This window comes from Vanellus vanellus (assembly GCF_965231255.1).
Source record: "Vanellus vanellus genome assembly, chromosome: 7".
In the NCBI taxonomy this organism is placed as follows: Eukaryota; Metazoa; Chordata; class Aves; order Charadriiformes; family Charadriidae; genus Vanellus; species Vanellus vanellus.
In genome coordinates this window covers 746286-760528 of record NC_138912.1, presented here as the reverse complement: position 1 = coordinate 760528, position 14243 = coordinate 746286, and the positions used below count along the sequence as shown (strand labels likewise).

Below are 14243 nucleotides of genomic sequence, written 5' to 3'. Positions count from 1 at the left end.
AAAGCCCCCGGGCACTGCGCGCTCCCGGCAGCCGCATCCACCCGAGCTCACCCTCACCGTTAGTATAAAGGGACGGGGGGGTCGGATGGATTTTGCAGTTTTCCTTCCAAGAGCTATTTTGTTGTGCGTTTCAGTCACCCCACAGCGCAGCCCCGGGCAGCGAGGTGTCACGCAACAGATGTGGTCTCTACACTTGCGTAGTAAGAGATGCAAGGGTCAACAACCCGGTGCTGTACTCTGGATTGCTAATGAGTACTTGTTGGTGGGATCAGCCAGCTCCTTCTCCAGTAGTTCACCTGATGTAACACTCCTCCAGCTGTCAGCAGCAGCACAGTCTCGGCTTTGATCGCCCTCACGGAGGCAATGCCGGCAGACCCAGGGCTCATGTAACCGAGAACATCACCGTGCCCTGAAGGCTCAAATTAACATATATATATTTAACTCCAAGTTTATCTAGTGCAAAATTCCAGAACCTGGGGATTGTTGCCAGCGCTTGGTTGGGGGGCTAACGCAGCGTTGTTGGCGCGTCGGGAGAGCCCCAGCCGCCCAGCACCCCGTCTGCCGGCCCAGCACCCCTCCCGAGTCCCCCCCCCCGCCCACGGTCACAGTTTCCTTCCTCCGAGAAGTCTAATGCAACTCGGGTATTTCATGGTGTATTTCTAGAAAAAAAACAAACTTGTATTTGGGGAGAAAAAAAGCCCAACGCAGCATTTTCCAAGGACAAGGAGTTCTGAGAAGCCCGACGGCCAGCGGCACTTCATCCGTACCTGTCAGAACCAGAGACTGCCTTGCACGGGTTGGAACTTCTCTGCTAAACGGTCCCCCCGCTGCCCGCCGCGGAGTTACGCGGCATTTTAACGGCAGCCGCCCCCGCGCCCCGCGGGGAGCCCGGACCGGACCGGCACACCCGGGGGGACGGTCCCGCTGCCCGCTCCGCCCGGGCTCGCACCGCGCCGCTGGGCGGCCCCGACGGGACGGGACGGGACGGGACGGGCGGAGCGGGACTCAACGGGCGCCGGGCAGGGGCATCCCGGGGCGGGGGGGGACATCCCGGGGCGGGGGGAGCATCCCTTAGCCGGGACACCCCGGGGGAAGGCAGAGCGCCCCGGGGGAGGGCAGGGGCACCCCGGCCCGCACTCACCGTCCTCCCGCTCGTCGAAGACGGGTCTCTTGGAGGAGGAGGCGCTCGCTCCCATCCTCTTCTTCCACTTGCCCCAGTGAAACATCGGGGCGAGGCGGATGGCATGCCCTGCGCGCCGCTCCCCGCCGGCCCGGCGGCTCCCGCGGGCGGGACCAGGCGCTGCGAGCCGCCGCCAGCCCCCGCCAGCCCCCGCCGCCGCCGCCGCCCTCACCCGCCCCGCGCCCCGGCGCCGCCCGCCCGCATGGCAGCGCCCGGCGCCGCCGCCTCCCGACCCCCTGCCCGCGGCGCGGCGGAGCGGAGCGGAGCGGAGCGGAGCGGGGCGGCGGGGAGCGCAGCAGAGCGGAGCGGCGCCGACGGGAGCCGGGCCGGGCGGAGCGGCGGGGGCCGGGCGGAGCGGCGGCGGGAGGCGGGAGCGGCGGCGGGGCGGGACGGGCCGCCCCCAGCGCAGCGCCCCCGGCGGCGGCGGGAGCGCAGCGGCGCCGCCCGCAGGTGCGGCCGGGCCGGGCCGGGGCCGGGGGTCCGCCTCCTCCCGCCGCTCCTCCGCCCGGCGGCGGGGCTCCGGCGCCGCGTCCCCCGGGGGGGCCGGTGCTGCTCGCCGGGAGCGGCTCTCTGGCGGGGGCCGTGCCCGGGGGGCGGCCACGGCGGGGCAGCCCCGAGACGAGCGGTGCCCTGCGGGGGGACCGGCCCCCAGCGAGCGCTGCCGCCCCGCCCGGCTCGGCCCCGGGGCTGGGGGGGACGGGGAGGGACGGGGACACCCCCCGGTGCTGCCCCGGCACCCAGCGCTCCCCTCCCCCGGGGGCAGCGGCGCTGCCAGCAGCCATCTCACACGGGTTGGTTATTTTTAAACTCATACATAAACATCGCAACCGACATGAAAGGCAATCAGATTATATTATGGACAAGTCTTTTACCAGCGTTGGGTTGTTATTTGCGAAAGCGCAAATAGCTCATCTTAAATTAGTCACTAGTACTCGCTACTGATTTTTAACCTTATTAATGTGAAGACAGCCACATTGATTTTTATTCAGCTATTCTGAGGAAATAAGGACTTGATTTAAATTAGTGGGTAGCTTGGAAAATCAATGTTTTTTGTGAATAGAGATTCCACAGTGTTTCACAAGCTCCCCTGCTATGGAGGTCTTTGTGGTGCTGTGTCTGGAGATGTTATATTGGAAGTTTCAGTACAGAGAAGAAAAACACGCCTGAGGTTGGTAGTTAAGGCCCGAAATGATGGTTCTCACTGATCACCGCAATGGCTGCACTGCAAGAAAGCAAACAAAAGTTAGAAAAATAATTAGTGCCAAAACCTCCATCTTTTCCCCAGGCAGAATGTGAGCCCCTACCCAGGTGCACACTGAAATCCTCAGGTTCCTTCAGTGCACGTTAAAGGACAAGCGGCTCTCCACGGGTGAGCAGTGTGGCGCTGCGGCAGAGAAGGCCAACGGGGCGCTGGGCTGCACCACCACGGGCACCACCAGCAGAGACAAAGGAGGCGTCGCCCCACTCCGCTCAGCGCTGGTCAGGCCACACCTGGAACGCTGCGCTCAGTTTTGGTCCCCACTATACAGAAACGATGTGGCCGGGCTGGAGAGGGTCCCGAGAAGGGCCACCGGGATGATCCAAGGATGGGGAAGCTGCCGTATGAGGAAAGGCTGAGAAGGGGCTTTGTTCAGCCTTGAGAAGAGAAGGCTCAGCGGAGACCTCATCACCACGGTCCTGTAGTCAAAGGGCGGCTACAGAGAAGATGGAGACTCCCTTTTTACAAGGAGTCACAGGGAAATGGCAAGGGGTGACGGGTACAAGTTACTCCTGGGGAGATTCCCATTGGGCACAGGAGGAAAGTTTTTCACAACGAGAACACTCAGCCGTGGGAATAATCTCCCCGGGGCAGCGGTGGGTTCCCCGTTGTGGGACACTGTTAAGAGGCAGCTGGGAGGGCGCTGGGCCGTCTCGTCCAGACCGCGCTTGTGCCGAGAGAGGTGGGAGCAGCTGATCCCTGAGGTCCCTCCCAGCCTGGGATCCTGTCATTCTACCGCCCCACCGCTCCCTCCATCCCCGCTGCCGGGGCGGCGCAGCCTGCAGGCAGGTGATGCGCAGGCAGCGCGGCGTGCGCTGCTCTCTGCCCATAACCCCTGCAGGTGGCGGGGAAGCCCGGCCGGGAGGAAAGCTGGTCTCCAGGCTCCATGGCTGCTGGGGAGCGGCACACGGAGGCAGCCCCGAGGGGGAGCAGAGGCCCAGACCCAGATGTTCCACCGCCTCTCCAAAACTGCGCCTCCCTGCCGCGCTGCCCGGTCCCTCGCTCGAGGGGGTGAGGCCTCCGAGGCTCACTTCGTAACTCGAACACAGACAGGAACTCACATGCCTCCTTCGCCCAGAAGTATGCCCAGATCATCTCTACTTTCCTCTGCAAAGTACCGGGCCTGCAACTTTACGTTCAAGTAACCGGGAGAAAAGCGTGGCCCGCAGCCACTGTCGCAGAGCCTGCCAACGCACGACCAGCACCGCATGCAACGGCGCCGTTCCGCTGCATGGACTGCTAGCACGCAGGGAGGGCGAGCTCCGATGAGGAGCCTTATGCTGCGTTTTTGTTCTGTGCAGCACTACGTAACGGCACAGCCGCATTGCCTAAATAATCGGTGTTTGTATCTCGCTCGCTCCAGAGAGTTCCTGCTCTTCTGTCGGTGATAAAACCCGGGACTGCTGCAGAGCTCCTCAGTAAAAAGAATTCCTCTCAAGTCTGACTTTGCAGAATGCTGAGCTGTAACATGCTTGTGATGCCGTTTTTTATGGCTTGTTGAATTGAAATGTCTCACGGAATGTCTAATTAAATGCATTTCTCAGAAATAACTTACAACGTTAGCAGAGCACATCAGAAATGTCACGGCGAGTGACAGCTCTTTAGCCATTAGATCATATGTGTTACACCAACAGTAAGGACTGTCATAATTTCTGAGATGCTGCTTCCTAAGTTTTAATTTAAAATTTCTGCTGTTTTCTTTCATAGCGTGTTTTGAAATGGATATGTTAGTTATTGTACTCTTTACAGAAAATTTGTTAGGAGTTAGTCATTATTTAAAAGAGCCTGAAAGTTGTAAAAGGATTACAATTGAAGGGTGTAATTTAAGAACAGTTTTCCAGAGGCAAAGAATAGTTCTTAAAGAATATTTCTTTGAAAAATCAGAAAGAATCGCTCTCAAATAAAAAGAACACTTTTCAACAAGACAGTAATTTTTGCTTTGTTTAAGGATAGGTTTGTTTTTAAATATACTTCAAATCTTGGAGCTCCTTCCTTTCTCTCGCCTTTACATTCTGTAGGAAAAGTATGAACGATGCCATTAAACGGGTTCGGTCTGTCTGCCATTCAGTTGTCATTTCTCTCTCATTCTCCACTAATATTTGGACAACCAAATCCATAGCATAGAATCAATCTTTTTTGGAGCAGTTGGCAAGATGTATGTAGGAAAAGAGTGGGAAATAAGGATGTGATGGCCCTAATACGAGAGGAGGGTTTCAATCCCCCACGTTTCTTGATTCCTTTACCTGCAAAATGGAAGAAGGTGCGGCATGGGGCTTTGTTTCATTTTTTTGTCATTAGAAATGTTGTAAGTAGTTTTACCTTCACAAAGATAAGTTCAATAAGAGACAAATAAAAGACCTTGTAAGTTGGTTTGGGGTTTTTTTCAGTGCTATTCAGAGCACTACTGACTAAGCGCTGCTTAGGTCCTCTCGTTTACTCCTGCTTTCTAGGAAGTCAGCCATCGGCATACATACGTGTCCTAACAAACACATAACAAATCCCAGGAACATTATCAGCTTGCCATCATCCTCATGATGCAGTCTGCCCCTTCACCAGGCCCACCTATTTGACAGCCGAGGCAATCAGAATGTCAGTCTTGTTTTTTAACGGAAGAACTATCATGTGTTCAAACCAATCCATAATTACAGAGGCTTTTCTCTATTCAGAATGAAGCAGCAGGAGCGGCACCAACTGCAACCAGGAGTTTGGTCCTGTGCTCGTTACTCAACACGACAGCCACCGACTTTTCCTTGGGGTTCTGTGGGAAGAAGGTGCCGTGTTGCAAACCTAAGCCCCGTTTCAATCGAAATTATAATACTGAAGTTGTCAGGGAGAATGTTACCTTGAATAGAAAACTGGGTGAGGTTTACCCTGAATTGAATCGGACAGTTCTTTTCAGGTGTAAATTCATCTCATTTTTGCCCTCTGCTTTGATCTGGGAGAGCACAGTCTTACTCTAAATACCAAACCTGGTATTTGGAGAGTGTTGTTCCATGCTGGCGTCTTTTGAGCTGCCACCAACAAAGATGATAGAACCAAAAGAAAAGAGAAAAAGACTTTAGAAAAGTTCCTCCAGACTTCTGGGGCACGGCAAAGAATCTGGGCCACTAGCAACAGCGTTTGGCTGCAGGTTGGCCTTGGAAATGATGTTTTGTTTATCTAAATTGTTCATGATGTTCCAGTTTGAAAAACAGTATTTTTGCTTGTCATCTTAAGTCGTATCTGACAACATCTGGATCCTGAAAAGGAGAATGTGTTGGAGGGGAAATGACAGACATACGAACATTGACTTTGGAGAATGCGTGGAAGGAAAAGGGGAGAAAAACAACACTGAAAAACCCAATTAAACATGGTGTTTGTTATACAGGGTCTAAATCATGTAGTGGTGGTCTTGCCTTTGGGCAAAACTGCCCCAGCTGCTCACTTATCAGGAAAAGTGAAATTTATATTTAATTTGCAAATATTTAGCACAAATGGTGTTACATAAGCTTTTCCATTTTCAATATTTCAACACCATTGCAAATAAATTCCAATTTATTTAGAATTCTAACTCTCCTTGTGCTTTCAAGTAATTCAGACAGAGCTCGTTTGCTGTCTTCTCCTCTATACCAAAAGAAATTGAGAGAAGGATGAAACGCTCACCATCCCGGATCAGTTTGGGAACCAGAGAACGCTGGGTCACGGTTGCCCAGGGACAGTCATTTACAGCGGTGCAAAATTAGTGCCAAAAATGCAAAACGTAGCCCTCCTGTTTTCTCTCAGACAACGGTGTTTGCTCTCACCCCCGTGCAGTGTGCTGGAGGTTCAAACAGATGCATCTTTGTTGTTTCCGTAGCAGAATCATATTCATTTTCTACTTCTGAAACTCGAAAACAGGCTTCCCTTGCTGTTCAGTGGGCACTCGTGTCTGATACCACTATTCAAGACCAGTGTCGTAACGTGCAGTGAGAGACGTCGATGCCCTCAGTGAACAACTAACTGCACTGCACGCAGATTACCCACCACAGTGACACTGCTACCGTTATCTTATGAAAATGTCCATTCAGTAATTAATACCAATCCTGCAGGAGGAAAAAGTAAGATACATAAACTGCTTTATAGTGGTCCGACATAGGAAAGGGAAATGGAGAGAAATCCTGCCTTCTTACATATCCTGGTCTCCAGGGAAACAGAGATCCACTTTGTTTTTTGAAATGAGGAAGTTTAATTAAGAGCTGACTTTTATGATAATACGTTCTTTAAGACATCTTTGGATGTAACTTCAGCTACATCTCTAAGGGGGAAATGTGTGAGCTGGGTGACCAAAGAGGTTATTAAGAACAGACTATTCTTGAAACCCCTAAGAATTCATTACTCCTTTTTTTAATTGTTTCCTCTTCTGTTTTCCATTCTTCTTTTTCTGGTTTATATATACTAAGAGACAATTAGGCATTTTACTACTGAAAGTCTTGGGGTGCTGGAGCGTGTCCAGAGAAGGGCAGCGGAGCTAGTGAGGGGTCTGGAGCACTTGTCTTATGAGGAGCAGCTGAGGGAACTGGGGTTGTTTCGCCTGGAGAAAAGGAGGATGAGGGGAGACCTTATCGCTCTCTACAACTATCTGAAAGGAGGTTGCAGAGAGGTGGGAGTCGACCTGTTCTGTCAAGTAACAGGTGATAGAACAAGAGGAAATGGCTTCAAGTTAAGCCAAGGGAAGTTTAGATTGGATATTTGGCAGAATTTCTTTACTGAAAGGGTCATGAGGCATTGGAACGCATTACCCAGGGCAGTGGTGGAGTCCCCATCCCCGGAGGTAGATATGGTGTTCAGGGACGTGGTTTAGTGGTGGTCTCGGTAGTGTTAGGGTAAGGATTGCACCAGATGATCTTGCAGGTCTTTTCCAGTCTAGGAGATTCTGTGATCTGTGATACTATATGCATGTCTGCTTGTCCCTGGAAACTGTTAATATACAACAGACCCGATGATTTTCTTAAATTAGAAAAGAAAGAAAAGCTGCAAGGCTTTATTCTTTCTCAGGAAAGCAGGAGAAAAACCTCAGGCAAACCCGAACTGTTGTGGTCAGTAGTGTGTGGAAAGTCCATCCAGCCCACCATCCCGCCTGACGACAGCTGGCTAATGTCAGGCACTGCGGGGAGGGGATGCTACAACACCTGCAAAGTAGACAGACGCACAGTAATCTGCACTCCAAACTGGCCGTCGTCATGCTCTCTTACGGTGGAAATGGATTCAAACCTAAAGCGCATCCACGTATCCTGCACTTCAAGGCATGTGATGGTGGCAAATCAGCTGATCAAAGCATGTGTGACTACTGCCTATAGAGCACAGATAAGATGCTACGTAGCCACAGCCTTAGAAAGATGAGGCTTGCGTGACTGTGTTTCACCTGGGTGTGAGCAGAGACCTGCGAAAGGCAAGGGGAGACTTGCAAAAGGCAGAGCAACCACTCTTATGTTTGGAAGAGTTTGTCTTTTCCCCATCTGTGTTTACTTTTGCATATTCTCTGTTTTCTCACGGATTCCAAGAAATTGGAGTTTTCTTTCATTTCACCAGCCACGAAATCATCTCTGACTTTACGGAATTACATATGCTGAACCAAACTCATCAGGTTTTCGTATAGTCAGTACCACCTATGTTGTGTCTCACCAAAATTTCACTGACATACAACAGGACATGCCAGCGTACATTCATTTAGCTGGGAGACGCGATACCTCTTCTAATCTAGGACAGGCCAAATTAATTCTTTATTAAAATCCAGGATTATTCTTTTAAGCAAAGGATTTGTATCAGGAATTATTTCATCTGATTGTTCTCAGTCACCTCAGTTCTGCAAGTGAATGACTATCCTTTGCGGAATGACTGATCACTCTCATTCCCAAGCATTGTGAGCCGTTTATTTTATATCATGCCAAAATTAGTATGAGGGAAACTGAAGATAATATTTCAGTTTTTGTTTGTTAATCTCACGCTTCAGTTAAGCAGCACAGATCCTGCAGTTTACCTCTTTATGCTATATTCTACTGGTAGCTGTTGCTTACAGTTCTCTTTCTGTCTTTTTACTCGTTGCACGGAATGGTGAACATTTTCTTCTTTCATCAGTGGAAATCAGGATCAAGTTCCCTGGTATCAATGAAGTTATCTTGAATAAAACCAGTGTAAATAAAAATAGAACTGCCTAAAGTAGCATTACGTTCTTTATAGTTATCTGTTCTCACTGAGCTAATGAAAATGGTTTCTAAACAAAATGCTACCAATTATCGTAAAACTGCAAAGGAGACAAATATGGTTAAATATTATAAGACTCTCCTAATTTAGGCATAGAAAGAAGGAGGGCAATATACCATAATATTACATTCCTATTAAAAGCCCTTTACTGAATATAACAGCTATAATTGCAACGTGTTTAAGATGATGAAAGGAATATTACTGCGATTCTTAAAATTCACATGCTTTCATCAAGAAAAAAGCCTACAGAGAAAAGCCGATGTTTATTTTAAAAAGTTCCTCTAAAAGAACACATAATTCTTTCAATAAATATTACATAAGGGGGAAATTTCACACATTTTCGTATCATTAGTTTTCCTCCAAATAGTGCCAATTCTATTTTTAAAGATGCTAATAGTAATCACTCTGATCCAGCTGTTTCAAGGTCTTTTAAGGCAACCAGAGTTAACTAGTAACGTTCTCTTATTAGGATCACCTGCAGTGGCCTGCAGTAAGCATCATCAGGTAGAACAGCTGTCATGCAACCTTAAAACTAAAACCTCGTCCAGAGCGGTAGAAAAAGGGTTACACCTTTCATTGCAGGGCAGGGCTCCTGCTGATTCTGCAGGTGCCAGCTGCAGTGCAGAGGGATTACAAGCCTTTTACCAGCGGGTGCTTAAGCCCATACAGTGATAAAAGTAAGTGCCTTCCTCCCTGCCAAACTTCTTCCTCTTAAGCTGTTGAGATAAGAGTATGCTAGTTCAGTTGCCTGTTTTGGTTTGGCCTTTTACAGTGTAAAATACAAATCTTGATTAATTTTCTGTATGGTATAATGCCTTTTTCTTGCTTAATCCTGTGAAAGAGTGATTGTATTTCTGGTATTATTTGAGCAGTTTAATTTTTTGCTGACTTCTGCCTCCTTTCATTTTCTTGTGTTTCCTTTCATTTGTGTGTCTGTTCACTTTCCTGTTTATGTTATCTATTTATTTAGGTTAACCAAATGTTTCACTAAGAAATTAAGAACATATGTTACTATATTTTAATAAGACTCACTCTTAGAATTCACTCATCTAGTTCTTTCACTTATGGAGTACTAAAAAAAACCATATAAAGCTACAGAGAGTATTTTTATATAAAAAGCAATTATTTTTCTTGCATTATTCAATCTCTCTTACTTTAGAAAGATCAGAAAAAAACTTTGCTTTCTAACTTACCTGCATGAAATGCAAGTCAAACCTGTGTAACACCGGTGCATGCCAATCAGAACAAGTAGCTGGGCAGAAAAGCCGAACACTTCTGTGCAGCCTGGTCGTCACTGGCAACTGTGTAAGGTGATACAGTGCCCTTTAAATCCATACTTGAACAATTCCTTAGCACGAGGATCTCTCTGACACCATTTATCGTCAGCCACATCAATCTATGACACTGTGGAAAGGTGGTGGTGGTGGTGTCGACATACGCAATAGTCAGTAGTGACAAAGCACTGTAAAGACCTGCGGGTTGTTTTGCAGTGCCTCGAGGAAGCTCTGATACTTGTGAAGAGGAGCCCACTCAGGCCATCGCTGAGTCGTAGCAGACAACTGGCTGCTATGCCTCAGCAGCAGGGCAATGTGTGATGATGCACAGGGGCAGTTTCTCTCTGTTCCACGGGTACGGTGCATTTGAAGTGCAGCATCTCTGAAGGAAGGAGGGCTGTGGATCAGTGTCCACCCCGGAGTACTTGATTCTGAGCCCTCTGTATGAAGACTCAACAGCTTAGGTCCTGACAAGAGATCAGTGCCCAAGCTTGGTCTCCTCAGAGATTGGCATCCTTTAAAAGAAGAAAAAAAGTCTTGTGATTTGATAAAACAAAACATGTGACACTTCCTTGTTTGCCCAGCAAAACAGCTGTGTCCAAAAGTAGAGACCAATACACCTTTGGAGATAATCTGGCAATCACTTTGGTCCATTATAAATTATGTTAGCATTGCTGCAGCTGAAGGATTAAAAACCACACCCTACCACCTATGGGAAATTCTTCTTTCAATGGCCAAACAGGTTCTCTGTTTGTCAAAGGGTACAAACGCATCCAAGTTCCTGGCCATCACTGTTCCTCCTCATTCTGACATCACTTCTCTGTGAAATGCTGTCGCTAGGATGACTGTTGCAGATGGAGACCTGACTGCATTCCAGCATGCTGGGTCAACATCCCCCCAGGCGTGGGCAAGGCTGTTACTGCAGCCTGCCCTTGGGATAGTTCTGTCTGCACAGCAGCTGCATGGTTTTCTCTTTGTATGTTCAATCCCTGCATGGATTTTGCTTCTAGGAGGGAACTGCCAATACAAAAAGCTGAAACCCTCAGTTATCCCCCGAGATCAGAAATAACCTGTACAGAATATTGCTCGTTTGCTGTCTCCCATGCAAACTTTAATGATACTTTTGTTGTGACTGTATTTGTAAAGGAGTTCCTCGGGTATTGAAACTGGATGGCAAAAGAGCTCCAAGTCTAAAGTCTGGGGAGGGTAAGCCTTTAATGTAAAACTCACAGGCAGCTCAGTAACCTGAAAATGCAGCGACCAACCTGACAGTGATTTGTGCAGAGAACTAAGCATACGAGCTGGTGCTTTGCAACGGAAGCTTATAACTCTGGCGTGCTAAAAGTAAAATGAACCTATCGAGGGATATACTTATTGACTTTTGATCTACTATTTCTTTTGCCTTCTCATTAGGATAAAATGTTCCCAGAGAATGTCGTGTTAAAGAAATGGTATTATGTTACTGTGCTCATGCTGCACAGAGAACTCCAGTGAGGAGGCTGAATTGGATAACTAGATTTGAAAAAGGAACATTGAAAGTCCTGTTTTAAGATGATTTACCTCTGTTGGGTACCTTTCCAGATTCACTTTCTCTCCCTGAAATGCCCATGAAAACGTTTCTCCATTACTGTTGTGCTATAGAATTCTAAATGGAATGCTGAGATCAAAACTACCTGAAATAAACACTGCTTTACTTAATGGAATGATGTCATTGGTTTCAATCCTCATGTATTTTGTTATGTCATTCTAAATAAAATTATCCTAAAATATTTTTGGTTTTGCATAAACAAACACAAAGCAATACTTCTTTCAGTACAGCTTTGCCATTGATCCATTTTTAATTTTCATAAATTGTGCCCTCTGGTTTATAAATATTGCTCATAATTAGGATTTAATCACCTAAGTAGCCTCAAAGAAAATCTATTCCAGGAAAAGCATAATAAAATTACTAGTCATACCTGCTTTTTCTTAAAATCGGCAGTAACAGCCTAATTAGTAGAATCTGTATTTTCAAAGTGGAGATGCATTCAAGCTGAGGAATAGGTGCTGTGCCTTATTCAGCCCAGGCAATGCTGTATTTTTCAGAAGCTTGTGGCCCTGTAACAAAACCAATGTGAAGATTTAGGCCTATTTAGTTATGTATTTAAGCCAACTGTTCCCATGAAAATGGTGGTATTGTAGGTCATTACGGGACAACAGTTTTTTCTTTCAGATTCAGAGATTTCCTATAAAATGGAAGTTCTCCAGGTTCAACATGTTCTATTACAGAACAGGTTTGCGTCTGGATAGTCTTCGGAGGTCAGAAGTTCCTAAATGAGGAGATTGTTCAAGTGAGCCAAGGGAAGATGATTCTAAATTTAATGGAATGAAAGCTTTGCACTGATGCAGTATCTCTGGCAGTTTGAGATGTTCCAGTCTCCAGCTGTGCTTGCTACAAGAGAGACTCTATATGACTGGGATCTAACAAGAAGTGTACCCTGTTGCATCAAAATATTATTGCCCAGGCTCTGCATTTTGCCATGAGGTAGCTGATACAGTTAATGAGATACTCTTTCCTATGGAGTGCAATATGCATTTGAAGCTACAGCCTATAATAAAATGTGTCAGGTTCTCTTCTACAAATTAAAAAAAAAAAAAAGCTTCTGTAAGGAAATAGCTTCTAAAGGAATCCCAATAAAAGAGCTTTGTTTTCTCATTTAGTTTAATAAGCACAGTATAAGTCAGGAAAAAAAAAATCATGTATCTAAACTCTGAAATTAATATTTCCTGTATTTTAAATCCTACTAGTGCTACTGATCAAACTGGGCCAGGTCACTGGGAATGTAATTATCTGGATTTGTAAGATTAAGTACTCTTCATGTCCCAGCAATGGATTTCTACCAACATGCTAATTAAGAACATACTTCAGACCCATACCACCCCTGGCTGATCGCGTTGCTCACCCCGCGGCGCAGAGGCTCTGCAGGGATCCCCCCTGCCCGGGGCTTCTGGGGGGCTGGGGGTCTCTCCAAGGCTCCTCCTCTGTGCCTGGGGCCTCCCCGAAGAGGGAGAGCTGAGAGCGGAACTGCTCCATTGGGGTGGGGGGCAGGGTGGGCGCGGGCCCTGGAAGACAAACAAATAACTAGTAATTATGGGGAACAGAGGAAAAAATGTTTTAAAAGCAGTCTGTGAGAGAAGCGGGGCAACGCTGACCTCCTAGCAGGGAGGAGATGAAGGCCAACGCCAAACCCAGCCAGCGATGAGCTGGGGAGCGCCATGCGAGGACCCCCCCAAGGCTCGGGCAGGTGCTTGAAGAGCGCAGGGATGTCTGTTCAGTCACCAAAAAATGACCAATTGGGCGTTAAATCGCCTGGACCGGAGACGCCTCACTGCCCTGAGGCACTGTGAGGTTGTCCACCCCAGTGCAGGCTCTCTCCAGACCAGCCGGTGCCCTGTGCTCTCCCGGCCCGCCGCCCCCAGGCGCCGCAGCGACCGCTGCCCGGACAGCCCGGCCGGGGCCTCTGCCCGTTCCCCCGCCGCCTGGGGCAGCCGGGGCCGCACCGCCCGCAGCTGGAGGAGCCCCTCTGCCGGCGGCCGCCGGGCCCCCACCCCGCGCTGGCAGCCGCGGGCGGGCGGGCGGCGGCAGGCTCGTTGCCGCGGAGACGCGGGCCCGGCGAGGCGGCGGCCGAGCGGCGCCTCCGACCCGTCGCGGCCCGAGGAGCCGATCGCGGCCCTCCTGCGGGCGAGCGGGCGGGCGGGCGGCAGAGCGGAGCCGGCCCGAGGAGCCGATCGCGGCCCTCCTGCGGGCGGGCGGGCGGTGGAGCGGAGCCCGCCCGAGGAGCCGATCGAGGCCTTCCTGCGGGCGGCGGAGCGGAGCCGGCCCCGGCGGGCTGTGAGGGGGGCCGGGGCGGGGCCCGCGGCCGCCTCCGCAGGGCCGCCACTGCCCGGGGCCTCGCCCGGGGCCTCCCCCGCCACCGCCGGGCACCCCGCGGCCGCTGCCGCCTCGCATCTGGGGAGCCGGAACAGAGGGAGCTCTGGGGCGAGCCCGGGCCCGGAGGTAAAAAGCAGTACAGCTGAGCACCTTGTTAGGCCCCTCGCAACCGCTACAATGGGTAGTCATCGGAAAGATTGCGGCAAAGAATGGGGGTTTTCCTGGCGTTGGTTTGTAGCGTGGATAGAGCCAAACGCCGGCTCTCGGGTGGCGAGGGCTGGGAAGACCCTCCCGGGCACAGAGGCGGGTGTGGGCCGAGGAGCTGTGGCTGTGCGCTGCCCTGGGGAACGGGGCGGCCGTCCTTCCCCGTCAGTGAGCGCCATGGGGCGGCCCAGTGTCTGC

The 14243-nt window shown here is 49.8% G+C and overlaps 1 protein-coding gene across 1 annotated transcript in view; it reads right to left on the bottom strand.

The window, feature by feature from the left end:
• STK32C (serine/threonine kinase 32C) overlaps positions 1-1226 on the bottom strand; it is a gene marked incomplete at both ends in the record, with an annotated part of 96218 nt that extends 94992 nt beyond the window's left edge. Inside the window, one exon of the mRNA XM_082486140.1 lies at positions 1142-1226. Coding sequence (XP_082342266.1) covers positions 1142-1226 — 85 coding nt within the window. The remainder of the gene's footprint in view (positions 1-1141) is intronic.
• Positions 1227-14243: the final 13017 nt, after the last annotated feature.